Source organism: Cucurbita pepo, chromosome 19 (assembly GCF_057944985.1).
Source record: "Cucurbita pepo subsp. pepo isolate OVF chromosome 19, ASM5794498v1, whole genome shotgun sequence".
In the NCBI taxonomy this organism is placed as follows: domain Eukaryota; kingdom Viridiplantae; phylum Streptophyta; class Magnoliopsida; order Cucurbitales; family Cucurbitaceae; genus Cucurbita; species Cucurbita pepo.
This window is the reverse complement of record NC_141816.1, coordinates 2785981-2799553: the sequence shown is the minus strand read 5'-3', so window position 1 is coordinate 2799553 and position 13573 is coordinate 2785981. Positions and strand designations below refer to the sequence as shown.

General features: G+C 38.1%; 4 protein-coding genes across 4 annotated transcripts; 2 read left to right on the top strand and 2 right to left on the bottom strand.

The window, feature by feature from the left end:
* Window positions 1–124: 124 nt before the first annotated feature.
* On the bottom strand, window positions 125–1047 carry LOC111781512 (uncharacterized). The gene is made up of 3 exons (XM_087120215.1): window positions 800–1047; window positions 212–368; window positions 125–130 (listed from the first exon to the last, which is right to left on the bottom strand). The coding sequence occupies exons 1-3, from the start codon at window positions 1045–1047 to the stop codon at window positions 125–127; spliced, it is 411 nt and encodes a 136-aa protein (XP_086976341.1).
* A 1382-nt stretch (window positions 1048–2429) lies between these two features.
* On the bottom strand, window positions 2430–5872 carry MYB1 (myb domain protein 1). The gene is made up of 3 exons (XM_023662151.2): window positions 5437–5872; window positions 3355–4610; window positions 2430–2657 (listed from the first exon to the last, which is right to left on the bottom strand). The coding sequence occupies exons 1-2, from the start codon at window positions 5786–5788 to the stop codon at window positions 3811–3813; spliced, it is 1152 nt and encodes a 383-aa protein (XP_023517919.2). The 5' UTR covers window positions 5789–5872; the 3' UTR covers window positions 2430–2657; window positions 3355–3810.
* Window positions 5873–6811: 939 nt separating this feature from the next.
* On the top strand, window positions 6812–9297 carry LOC111781510 (fructose-1,6-bisphosphatase, chloroplastic). Its single transcript, XM_023662150.2, has 4 exons — window positions 6812–7341; window positions 7596–7820; window positions 7932–8438; window positions 9077–9297. Exons 1-4 carry the CDS (start codon window positions 6916–6918, stop codon window positions 9146–9148), a joined length of 1230 nt encoding a protein of 409 aa, XP_023517918.2. The 5' UTR covers window positions 6812–6915; the 3' UTR covers window positions 9149–9297.
* A 1097-nt stretch (window positions 9298–10394) lies between these two features.
* On the top strand, window positions 10395–13018 carry LOC111782221 (fructose-1,6-bisphosphatase, chloroplastic). Its single transcript, XM_023663048.2, has 4 exons — window positions 10395–10906; window positions 11081–11305; window positions 12214–12720; window positions 12828–13018. Exons 1-4 carry the CDS (start codon window positions 10484–10486, stop codon window positions 12897–12899), a joined length of 1227 nt encoding a protein of 408 aa, XP_023518816.1. The 5' UTR covers window positions 10395–10483; the 3' UTR covers window positions 12900–13018.
* The last annotated feature ends 555 nt before the right edge of the window (window positions 13019–13573 follow it).

The window sequence follows — 13573 nt, the reverse complement described above, 5'->3', positions numbered from 1 at the left end:
TTTAAGTAAACTTGATTAAAGAAACCGTTATTTAGGTCGAGTTGCTCTACGTACTTTCACCTTTACTTGGTCACGTTTTTCTTTTTTTTACATACTTCACCTCCGTTCTCTGTACACAACCGTTTTATGACTGCATATTGAAATGGAACAACCAAGATATGACAAAAGCAAATACAATACAAGCAAGAAGAAAATTCAGTACTCGATGAACCTGCCAAAACCTCCGACCACCATCGGGAGCAGCCACCGATGCTGCAACCGTGGTTGTCGATAGCGTCCCATTGTTTAACTCGTGGAGTTGCTCCATTTGTTCGAGTTCATGTACTCCTCCTACATTTTGTACAATAGAATGACATATCTCACACGTCCTAACCAAAGAAAGAAAAGGACCACTTAAGAAGATACATATATTAAGAACGATACAAATAATGTACCGTCAAGACATCTAATCTCCTCTTTATTAAAGACATACACTTTAAAAATAAATCAATGAGAGATTCTAATGTGTATGAAAGGTAAGAGAATAATATTATAAGGTAGAGAGTTAATGAAGTGAAGACAAATTGAATAATTTTTTTATAATGCTTCGTTTCTCAATTCCATATTCTATTCCACTCCGTTCCTTTTGACTAAGATTGCATTGTTTTTGTTTTAATTTTTTCCTTTCTATAGCCTTCTCAAGCTTCCCAAAAACACTAAAAAAAGATCCCAACTAAGAACAATTCTAGATATATTCAAATTCTCAGCAGATCAGTTTAAGAATCGTGAAACCGAAAAGGGATTTGAAATTAAAACTCACTTGTTTCCTCTGATTTTGAACCAAGCTTCAGCACAATGCTTGTGGGCAGCAGCCAAATCATTCTTACAAGAACAGCCCAATTCAATTGCAGTTCCACACTCACTACTGTTGCTCTCCAACCCCAAATGGCAAATCCTACAATCCCTCTCTGAATGCACCTTCACTTCACCCGCCTCCGCCCGCCGTCCGCCGTGACCACCACGACCTCCTTCCTCCAAATCAACTCCGGCTGTCTCCAAAGCCGCCATTTTTAAGAAACCCCTGAATCAGAAACTCAAAAAGCCATGAAAATTAGCCACAGAAGAGAATAAAGGAAGATGGGTTCAGTGGAAACTAAAGAGTTCCGAATTGGATTCATCAGATTGAGAAGAGGGCTGGTTCGTAATCCTAGAATGCAATGTTTTGGATTTGGACAAATATATGTCGGAGATGAACCGTGTTTGGCTGAGGGGAAAAAAAAAAAAAAAAAGAGTTTAATAATAAAAATGAATTTGGAGTTGGGAGTTGTCGCTTTGCTGGGCTGCTCTCCTTGTTCTGCGGATGTTATGAGAATAGAAAGAATGACTTTTTACTGTGCAAAAAGACTGTTTCTCTCCCAAGGGAAAATATCCCATCAATGTAAACCAGGGGCACTTTTGACATTTCCCTCAACAACTTTCCATTATTAAAAAAAAATTCCCCTCAAAATTCATTTTGAGGATGCTAAAAGAGTATTAAATTATTAAGGGAATCAAAAGGAAAACATTAATATATGAATTCAATTGCGTAGGTACTATACAGAGAGTCATGTGGGATTTACTATCATCCTAAAATAATTGTAGGAAATGCAAATGCAAAATGTGGGGACTGTATTTCAATACCTATTTTGAAGGAGTAAAGTTCAAACAAATTATGGAGCAGTTGGAAGCCAAGTCAATTGCTATAGTACCTTCCAATAATTAGTAACTCATTATTCCCATGCTTAATAGATCGACTAAAATACCACAAACATTCAATAATTCTTAACTTTTGCAACTAAATATCCAGGTCTCAATCAAAATTCGTGGCTCTAATTCGACGAAAATTTATAAAAATTCGTCAATTCATACCTAGATGTTCGATCCCTGTATAACAAATCATTACCTTCAAACGTCTAATCCTCGTATATTTCCAGACAGACGTTTTATTCCTATGATCAAACAAAACTCTCAATCCAGAAATCAGTACAGAAAATACAAATATGAACGTCAAATGAGAATTTGAACTAAGAAAACCAAACAAATGGTATATTATAAAGGTCAGCAGCTTACTTTGTTGCTCAATCCAGACTCCACAAGCATTGAAATGGGAACTGACTTTCATGAGTAAGTTCAACAAGACATCAGAAACATGCATTCTTTCCATAACCGTTTACTGATTCAGCTATGGCTCACTTCAGTAGGCAGCCAAATGAATAAAATAGTATAACGTCAAATGAATCAGAAGGGGAACAGATTGGACAATGATAAAAGAGATTATATAATATCAACAAAGAGCAGTAACCCACCATTTCCACATAAGGCTACCGCTTTTTTTCTGGAATAAATCAAACAAATAGGGGCTCCCCAAGGACATGGGAATAAAACTCTGTTCATTAACATGCGCTTGAATATGTGAATGCATATGAAAAACAGCCTCTATTAAATATAAAATAACCCATCATGTTATATCCCAAAATAGAACATTAGAATTCTTCAAGAGGTATAGCGATCTGTATACCAATGACAATCATCAGCCATCACATAGAAAAAAAATTCATAGTTCTACTAAATTAAAACCAACGAGCAGTTAGAATTATCTCCGATCTCTACCACGATGAAGGCCATAGCTTCCGTTTGCCCTGAAACAAAGAGCTGGAAATTAAAGGGGGAAAAAGAGAGACAGAAAAAGAACGGAAGAGGGAAAGGAAATATCCAATAAATGAGCTATAACAACCAAGAGTATCGATACTGCATCTCTAAAATTTACGAAGAAAAAGGAAGACATGTCATAACGAGATTTCTAAGAGAAACCTATAGAGTTGCTCGTGTCAAGGCATAGCCAATGGAGCACCGGATAAGACACTCACATTCAGACTTTATACAAGTGTAAGCTTTTCTCATCACAGAAGCTAATTTCAAGAACATGTTCAAGTCAATCACATAGACATTCACGTCAAGTGCCTACACTCCTGTTATGAGAGTAGAAATGCAGAATGCAATTGGTCATCTCAATTAGCTGTGCTTCACATTATACTTCGTTCTAAGTTTTATAACTATATTTTTCCTTTTACTTCTTTTTTGAGGGAATGGGGTGCACGGTAGATGCACAGGTCCATCCGCACAAAAAAAGGTGGAAAACACGGAGATGGCAAGTGTAGTATTCTAAAATGCCATATAAATATATAATGAATCCATGTGTATACAAACTTTAGTGTGCTGAGAAGGCATTGTGGCACAAGATCTGAAGGTTTCGGTTATCGGTAATGAACATAAGGAACATCCACTAACCATACCTTAATAAGAACAAGTACATGCACTGAGGTAGAAGAACCATACCTTTCCATAGTACAGTCATCAGGAACAGATTCCAGAAATGTTCATCAGCTGGAACAAGGATGCACGAAATTTCAGGGACTATATGTAATTGACAAAGTTTTGCCCCTCTCAACTCACACAGTTCCGTTCATGTTCATAAAATTTCCAACTCAAAGAGTTTGTGGTCAGAAACAAAAAAACAGGACTCTGGAAACTTAGACATGAGGGTCACTTGACTTGCCCCTTATCCATGATTCCTAGCAGCAGAGACAAGCTGTACAGATGGTAAAGGGTAAAACAAACTAATCACAAAACAAAATACATATCCAATAAACTCCAAAAATTTCTCCAGTGTGCTTGAGGAAACACCTCCTACCAGTGCCATAAATATATAAATTAGGTCAATTCTTGTAGTCTGAAGGGATCGCATAAACAATCGTTGTTAAAATAAATCATATCTGCTACTGCCAAAGTCTCTTATAAACGCCCCACTTGCATCTGAGAACCATTTAATCTTCCAGCCGAATCTCCCATTGCTCTGACACTGCCATTCTCCAATCCACTTTTAAGCCAAGCAAGGTTACTTATGTCAGTTGCAATTGCAGCTAGTTCAAAGCTGGTAAAGGATGGTGGCGGCTCTGAGAAGTCCACAAATTCTGGCCCTAATAAGGAGTCCATTGTAGATCCCTGGTTATAACTCTCGCAACAACCATGACCACATTGATGAGGCACTGATCGATCACAATAAACACCTTCAAGCAATTTGCTAGCTTCCACGTCTGGTGTTGATGCTTGAATCAATGGGCCTTGCATGGGAACAGGTCGTAAAAATGCCCTCAATGACTCTTGGCCATCCGAAGGATTATATACACTAAAAGCACTTACTCGAGCCACTGGCCTGAAAAGAGTAGGCTGTTCTTGTTCTTTTACTTCATGACTAAATTGACCCTCAATAGCCATAGGGACCTTGTCTTCAAATTGATCATCAATATGCTCCCGTGAGCAGGTGTCTTTTCCTTCCAAGGATTTAAAGGAATTTACATCTCCACATGAAAGGGTTTCTTCCGATGATCCCTTGGTTTTTTCTAAACTAGCATCATCCACAGTGTTCCCAGATTCTAACTTGATTCTTTCAAGCTCTGTACATCGACGCCGTAAAGTGGAATTCCAATGATTCTTTATAGCATTATCCGTTCTCCCAGGCAAGAGTCGAGCAATTGCTGCCCATTTGTTTCCATGTACTGCATGAGCTGCAACAATGATCCTGTCCTCCTCATCTGAAGACACTTATATCTTTTAAACCACTTTCAGGAATAATTTTGCACAACTATATCAACAAATGACAACCATTAAAGCAGGATACAACCAGGATGAATTATCACAATGCATATCTTTACCCATCTATGGAAGCATTGATATGCAACACACATAAATAACAGGAAAAGTGCACCACATAAAAACAATATAAGAGAAAATGTATGTCCTATATGCTATATGCTCCATTGTTTTAATTTGTTTATCTGACTATGTAGTTTATCTATCACATACCTTTAACTTAGCGTTAAAATATTTGCTACCAACATATATCAGATAAATCTCATGCTGAAGTCTTAAATGTTTGAGAATGATTTTAGAAAACCTCTGCCTTCACGCAGAGAATTTTGAATCTCATAACAATTAACTATTGATCTCTAAATTTAGCTCATAAAGACATTACCAAGAATAAAAAGCAAATGAACAAAAATGAAATCCACGTCATACTTGTTCGTGTCGGTCTTCAGTAGTTTACCCAGTATTGAACTAGGCCAAAAGAAAAAATGTCATTTTCATTGATATTTATGATGGCATCACATTATAGTCCCTACTAGACGAAAAAGAAATTGTGGAATAGAACAATGTCCAACAAAACAATTAAGGCTTCGACGAGAAAAATATATATAAGTAGAATTGACAGGGATAAAATATCTGAATTCTAAATCAAGAAGCATATAACTCAATTCTCTTCTCCAGACGCTCAACACTAAAAACCATCCAAAATCGGACCGACAAATGAAATATAAGAATCAGATGAGCCAATGAGTGATTACGGATAGAGTCTAATACCAGTAAATGGCTTGCGCTTCACGGAAGGGTCGAGTTGGTTACACCACCTAAGGCGGCAAGACTTCCCGGATCGCCCAGCAATTCCCCGAGCAATCAAACTCCAATTCCGCGCACCGAACTTGCCCACGAGGCGGCTGAGTATCGCATCCTCTTCAGGAGACCAAGGTCCTTTTACTCTATCTTTGCCGCCTCGGCCACCAGTTGATTCACCCTCCCCAACCATCGGCACAGCGTCGTCCCCGCTGGCGCAGTCTGCAACGGAAACAACGGCATCGCATGCATCTACTCCTCCTCCTTCGGCGACAGTAGCATCGACCTCGTCGGCGGCGGCGGCGGCAGAAGCGGCCTCCATCACCGGACTGTCGCCAGCAACCGTCCACGGAACTCAGTCACCTTATTGACTTAACCGCTCTCCTTCCAAATTTCAATACGAAATAAAGACGACCGAGTGAATTTATAGGGCAAATGTTTCGGAATCTCTTTCTTTCCCAATTACCAAACCGTCCATTACGAAACTACCTTTTTACCCTCCTCTCCTCTCTCGCCTAACCCACATCGGAATTTTGATCCCTTTTTACCCTTCATTCGGGATACTTATTAAAAGCTAAATTAATTAAACTATACTCTTAAAAATATTTTCAAACATTAAAAAAAAAAATTAAAATTATTTTTTTATTAATATATTTCTAAAATACTCTCGTCCTTATTTTTAGATCTAAATAATTAGTACTCTATTTAAAAAATACTTCAATTTTTTTTTTAATTCAAAAAAATATTTTTAGTATTTAACTAGTATTTACATTCTTTACTTTTAGAAAAATAAAAAGTTAAAAAAATATTACTAGACACCTCGTAAATAATCTTTAAGATATTATTTTTAAACAAAATTCAAAATTATGAGAATATCATTCATCAAATACGAACTCTGTATGAATTAAAAATTGTTTCTATAAATTTAATATTTGTTTACTTTTTAAACCCTTTTCAAAAAGTTTAATAAAAATAAGAATATTTTATGGCATTATTAAAAAAATTTAAGTTATGGGATATTTTTCTAGATAAAATACAAAATTAATTTATATTTTTGTAATAATGAAAATAATAAATAAAATATAATATAATTTTTTATCCAAAAAAAAAAGAAAAAAGGTTCACGATAATATAAGCCCATCTTGATTTTGATTTATTAAATTTGGAAATTATTGGGCTTTAATTGGGCCCAATTAAAAAGCCCAGATAAAAAGCCTAATCCAACTCAACGGATCCATCTCCCAATGGACTCTCGACGAAGCATAATCACAGAAAAGAGCGAGATAAAGTGGGACCCAAAATCGCATCAACCGTTGCGAGCCTCACAATCCTTCGCTGAAACTATGAATCAAATTCAATCAAATTCAGAACCCAACCAGCGCCAGAGAAGGGAACGAAGAAGAAGAAGAAGAAGAGGAAGAGGAAGAGGAATCTTCATCGTCATCATCAATGGCTTCCGCCACAGCAACGGCGTCGCCTTGCCATCTATCATCGCCAGTAGTCTCTCGCTCTCTATCTCGTCTCTCTCCATTTCACCTCTCCGTCTCATCCTCCGTTCATCCGCCATGCCGTGGAAAGAGAAGGTACGGCGGTGCTACTGCAGTCCGGTGCGCGGCGGTCGGAGCAGAGAAAGAGGCGGAAACGAAAAGGAAAAGCACGTTTCAGATTGAGACGTTGACGAATTGGTTGCTGAAGCAGGAGCAAGCGGGAGTGATCGACGCGGAACTGACGATTGTGCTTTCGAGCATTTCTATGGCGTGTAAGCAAATAGCTTCGCTGGTGCAGAGAGCGAGTATTTCGAACTTGACTGGAGTTCAGGGAGCCGTCAATGTTCAGGGAGAGGACCAGAAAAAGCTCGACGTTGTCTCTAATGAGGTGCGTGAGTTCGTACTCTGCTCTAGAACAATCACCAGAAAAGAAATTGTTAGGACTCTAAATATTTTCTTAGTTTTGTTATCTGAAACTGAAAACCTTAGTTTCTTTTTCTGTTAAGAATGAGAAATCTATTGTTTAGATGAAAATTATGGTAGAGAATGATGAGAAAATAAATAGAATTTTGAAAAATAAAAAGAAAATGTGTTTTTCTGTGTTTTTAAGTTCTAATTTAGCAAGCAAATACATTTCCATAGGTGTTCTCCAATTGCTTGAGATCAAGCGGGCGAACAGGGATTATAGCATCAGAGGAAGAAGATGTGCCAGTGGCCGTAGAAGAGAGCTACTCCGGCAACTATATCGTCGTATTTGATCCACTCGACGGCTCCTCCAACATCGATGCCGCCGTCTCCACCGGTTCCATTTTCGGCATCTACAGCCCCAACGACGAGTGCTTCGCTGACATCGGCGACGAGTCCACTGTAAGTCAATACCCCTATTCCCTTATTTCCACAGCATTTCCTTAACTTCTCCCAAAAATGGGCCAACCCATATCATGCCCTCTAAGTGATTGATGAAATGTCAACGAGCAGCTCGGCACAACAGAACAGAGGTGCGTTGTGAATGTGTGTCAGCCAGGAAGCAACCTGCTCGCCGCTGGCTATTGCATGTACTCAAGCTCCGTAATCTTCGTGCTCACCATTGGACAAGGCGTTTTTGCCTTTACCTTAGACCCCATGTATGGAGAATTTGTGCTAACACAGGAGGACATCAAAATTCCCAAGGCGGGGAAGATTTATGCCTTTAATGAAGGGAATTATCAGTTGTGGGATGACAAGTTGAAGAAGTACATCGATGATTTGAAAGATCCAGGCCCCAGTGGGAAGCCATATTCTGCTAGATATATTGGTAGTTTGGTCGGTGATTTCCATAGAACCCTGCTTTATGGTGGCATTTATGGGTATCCTAGAGACAAGAAGAGCAAGAATGGGAAGCTGAGGCTCTTGTATGAGTGTGCACCAATGAGCTTCATAGTGGAACAAGCTGGGGGCAAAGGCTCTGATGGCCATCAGAGAATTCTCGACATACAACCAACAGAGGTTAGTTTCTCTAATCCATATAATTTCACTCTGGAGCCTTAAAAATGTGTCAACCTACCAACATGAATAGATGGATAGAATTTTATACACAATACTCAAATTAGTTTGATAACCATATAACAATGTTTTTTGTTTACGGAAAAGGCCTCGTACCAATAATCATGTATTCACTCTTCTCCCAACAATTCTCAACAATTTTTCCCTCGAACAAAGTATACCATAGAGCCTTCCATGAGGCCTAAGGAGCCCTCAAACAACCTCCTCTTAATCGAGGCTCGACTCCTTCTTTGGAGCCTTCAAACAAAGTACACCCTTTGTTCGACACTTGAGTCACTTTTGACTATACCTTCAAAACTCACAATTTTTTTGTTCGACATTTGAGGATTCTATTGACATGACTAAGTTAAGGGCATGACTCTAATACCATATTAGAAACTACAACTCTCCACAATGGTATGATATTGTCCACTTCGAACGTAAGCTCTCAAAAAGGCCTCATACCAATGAAGATGTATTCCTTATCTATAATTCCATGATCAACTCCTTAATTAGCCGATGGAGGACTCTTCTCTCCACAATCCTCGCTAAATTTGAGTGTGAAGGTTTTGATTTTGTTTTGATTTTGTGTCTTGTAATAGATTCATCAACGTGTGCCTCTGTATATTGGGAGCGTGGACGAAGTGGAGAAGGTGGAGAAATATTTAGCTTGAATGAGGGTTTTGGTTGATTGGAGATGAAGAAAGAAGGTATATTAGTTTTATTCTGTTCTTGTAAAGTTGATTTCAATACTGAATAAATACTTCTGGCTTGTGCACTTAAATTTGCTTCCACATGAAAAGCCTAATCCATATCCAAACAACAGCATTACTTCATCTGTTTGTGCTGTGGGAATAGAAAATGGTCTAGAAAATGAGATTGAGGACCCAACACCTTCAAAACAACACCATTATTTCTCCCAAAAGTATTAAATCTAGTTCTCATCATTAACTACAATACTTTTCTTTCCATCTAAAAATATGTGATCAGGTTTTTGAACATAGATTTGAGTTGGACTTGTAACTTAATTCGATTAATGCAAACATTTTAAGTAAATTTAATGGAATGAAAATTTTTATTATCAATATTTTATTTTTATCCAACATTTTGAGCATTCTTATTCATGTTATTTGACTACCTATTAATTTTGTGATCAATTTTTTTAAAAGATTGCCTATTTCTTCTCTTTATTGGTCTCTTTTAGTTTCTTTCCTCTCCCTTCCATCTCTCTACATAACTTTTAGGGATTTGAGTGAAGTAGCGGATAATACAACAAAGCAAAAGTAACGAGTTGATAATTCATATTTCTTGTCTACCTGAAGCTACGACATCCCACCAATCCTACTAGAAAGGGTGAGTTGGCTCAATTGTTAATCGAACTAAATCATCCCCTTCATTTTAAATCAAATGATCTTTCTTTGCCTAATAAATAACGGCAAAATTACTTTCTTCCAGTGATATGATTCATCAATAAGTAAACATCTCACACCATAGAAAATCGCTTCTTCAAATGTCGTCGTTATCGGCTGACCACTAATTCAAAAACTAAAGAATAATAGTTTAAAGAAGAATATTCCCTTTGCTTCTCCTGCCTAAATATAAGGTGATTGGCAAATCATAGTAGACTAATATCACATGCTTAGTATGTCTGTATTATCTATCACATGCTTAGTTTAACTATAACAATAACCACAAAGAACAAATCCGAAAGATCTTGAGATAAAGTCAATAAATTGTAAGTATTATTATGAAGACAATTATTCGTTCTATACAAGACGTAAAGTAGACTATAACGATCGTCTTGGCAGAACTCTTCAACTATCTCAAACCATACGATTCTAGCTGAAGTCCTGAAATGAGGAAAATAAAAATAAATATTGAAACATATGATAAAAGTACGTAATTGATGGATTACTTGCAAGAACTCTTAGAATCACACAATGGTTTCAAGAAGGCGATAAGCCACCAATAACAACTTCAACACACAACACAGAGTGAAGAGAGAGAAGATGATTCGTACCATTTCATCCTCTCCTCAACAATCTCTCCTCTCCACCAATTTTTTCTCCAGCTCCGCCCGTTTCCCGTCTCCCAATTTCCACACCCACCGCTCTTACACCTTCTCCGTCGCTCCGGCAGTCAAGTTTCCGATTAGAGCGGTGAGCTTGGGAACGACTGACCCGGAGATCCGACCGAAGAACCCGAGACGAGCTGGATTCGACGTAGAAAACCTTACCACATGGTTGCTGAAGCAGGAACAATCGGGGCAAATCGATGCCGAACTCACCATCGTCCTCTCCAGCATCTCTCTCGCTTGCAAACAGATCGCTTCGCTGCTGCAGAGATCCAGCATTATCAACCTCACCGGCGCCCATGGTACTATTAATGTCCAAGGTGAAGACCAGAAGAAACTAGACGTCATTTCCAACGAGGTGATTTATTAGGGTTTGTTTTATGAGTAAATTTGTGCTTCTTCTGGTTCCGTCGGTGTCTAGATTTTTGGATAAGTATAGAACGGCGTAATGAATTACCTAAAACTTTTGTTAATTGAACATCAATTGTCTGTTAATGAAATCCATTAATGTTTACATGGAGAAATTTTGCAGTTGTTCTGCAGCTGCCTTAGATCGACTGGGCGCACAGGGATCATAGCTTCCGAGGAAGAAGACGTACCAGTTGCGGTGGAGGAAACTTACTCTGGAAACTACGTCGTTGTGTTTGATCCCATTGATGGCTCGGCCAACATTGACACTGCCTTGACCACTGGTTCCATCTTTGGCATTTATGCGCCTGATAAGCAATGCCTCTTCGACATTGACGATGACTCTACGGTAATTCATCTTCTTCCCCTTACATATATGAATGTTTCTCAAAGCCATCTGCCATTTCTTATGGCTCTCTGCAACACTTCTTCAAATGATTGTCTGAAACTTTTACTCAATGCTCTGAGTTTAAAATGTTTGGTATGGGAAAGATGTAGCGTGCATTTAGAGGTATATTTAGATGGGTGTAGCATAATGGTATGATATTATCCACTTTCATGTATTTATTACTTATAAATCCATCATCAACCCCATAATTAGCCAAGGTGAGACACCTCTCTCGAACAAAGTACATCATAGAGCCTCTCCTGAGGCTTATGGAGCCCTCGAGCAGCGTCCCCATAAAGTACATCATAGAGCCTCTCCTGAGGCTTATGGAGCCCTCGAGCAGCCTCCCCTTAATCGAGGCTAGACTCCTTTTTCTCGAGCAGCCTTCCCTTAATCGAGGTTAGACTCCTTTTTCTCTAGAGCCATCAAAGAAATTACACTTTTTGTTCGACACATCAGTCACTTTTGACTATATCTTCGAGGCTCACAATTTTTTTGTTCGATATTTGAGGATTCTATTGACATGACTAAGTTAAGGCATGACTCTGATACTATGTTAGGAATCACGGACTTCCATAATTGTATGATATTGTCTGCTTTGAACATAAGCTCTCATGGTTTTGCTTTTGATTTCCCAAAAAAATTGCATGCCAATGGGAGATGTATTCCTTACCTATAAACCTATGATCAACCCTTTAATTAGCCGATGTGGAACATCTCTCCCAACAATCCTCAACAGGTTGTAGGAACTCGTGTCATTTGTGCTTGAATTGTGATTAACATTGGTTTATAAGATCATGTGAGTCTACATACCGTTAAGTCCAATATTGAAATTCGGATGAATCTGGATCATACTCATTTTCTTATAGCTTGATCAAGAAGAACAAAAATGCATCATGAATGTATGCCAACCAGGAAGCAACCTATTGGCAGCTGGTTACTGCCTCTATTCAAGTTCAGTTGTGTTCACAATCTCCATAGGAAAAGGAGTTTTTGCCTTCACTTTGGACCCAACCTATGGAGAATTTGTGTTAACTCATCCCAACATCAAGATACCAAGCTTGGGAAAGATCTATTCTTTCAATGAAGGAAACTACGATCTATGGGACGACAAGTTGAAGAAATACATCGATCATCTCCGACAACCGACGTCCTCAGGCAAGTCCTACTCGGGCCGTTACATCGGCTGTCTGGTGGGCGAAATCCATAGAATGCTGCTTGTTGGAGGCATCTACGGAAACCCTGCAAACGTGCACAATAAAAATGGGAACCTTAGATTGTTGTACGAGTGCGCGCCGATGAGCTACCTGATCGAACAAGCGGGAGGGAAGGCGATCGACGGTCAGGGGAGAATACTCGACATCATACCGATGGAGGTAATGTGATTATATGAGTGATGTTAATGCGATTATAGGTTAAGGTTGTGGATACATATAGTATGAGATGTTAATGTAAATTTTGATGATGTTGTGTTATTGGGCAGATTCACCAACGCTCACCAATATTTATTGGAAGCTCAGAGGAGGTGGAGAAATTGCAGAAGTTCTTGGCTTGATTCTTTTGTTGTCTTTATTTCTTCGGTAAAAAATTCTCCTTTAATTCCTCCAACATAAATTCCGATATTTTTGGACTTCGATTCATTAATAGAAATTGTTGTATATGCTCTGTTATTTATGTTAGAGATTTAATATAATTTTTTTAAAAAAATTAATTTGCAAATGAAAGGGAGAGAGATGATAATATTTGATTTTTTTATTTTTTGAAATATGGTTGGTTTTTCTAATTTTAAACATTTAAGATCTTAGAAAAAAATTTAAAACAAAAATATTACTTCGGAACTAATTAAAAAAATTAGTGTTTATAAATTAAATATGATTTTTTGGTGAAAAAAAATGGAGAAAGGAAAGAGGAAGAAGAAAAAAAAAAGAACCACATCTAAAAGCGACTGAGATCCGGAGATGTTTATGGGGTGGAGACGGAGAAGGTTTGACATGAACTACCACCAAAAAAAATTTCATACCTCAAGGTCCATTACAAAGATGAGAGCCAAGAAATTATATTTAAGTTATGGTGAGCTCATCAAAGGAAATTTTAAAAGACGTTGGAGACCTCCCTACAACAAACTTTGTACAGAGCTCATCAAAGAAAATTTTAAAAAGACGTTGAAGACCCTTATATGTTGTGCAAAATTGAGCAATGAAGAGATGCATTAAATGCAATCTAAGTTTC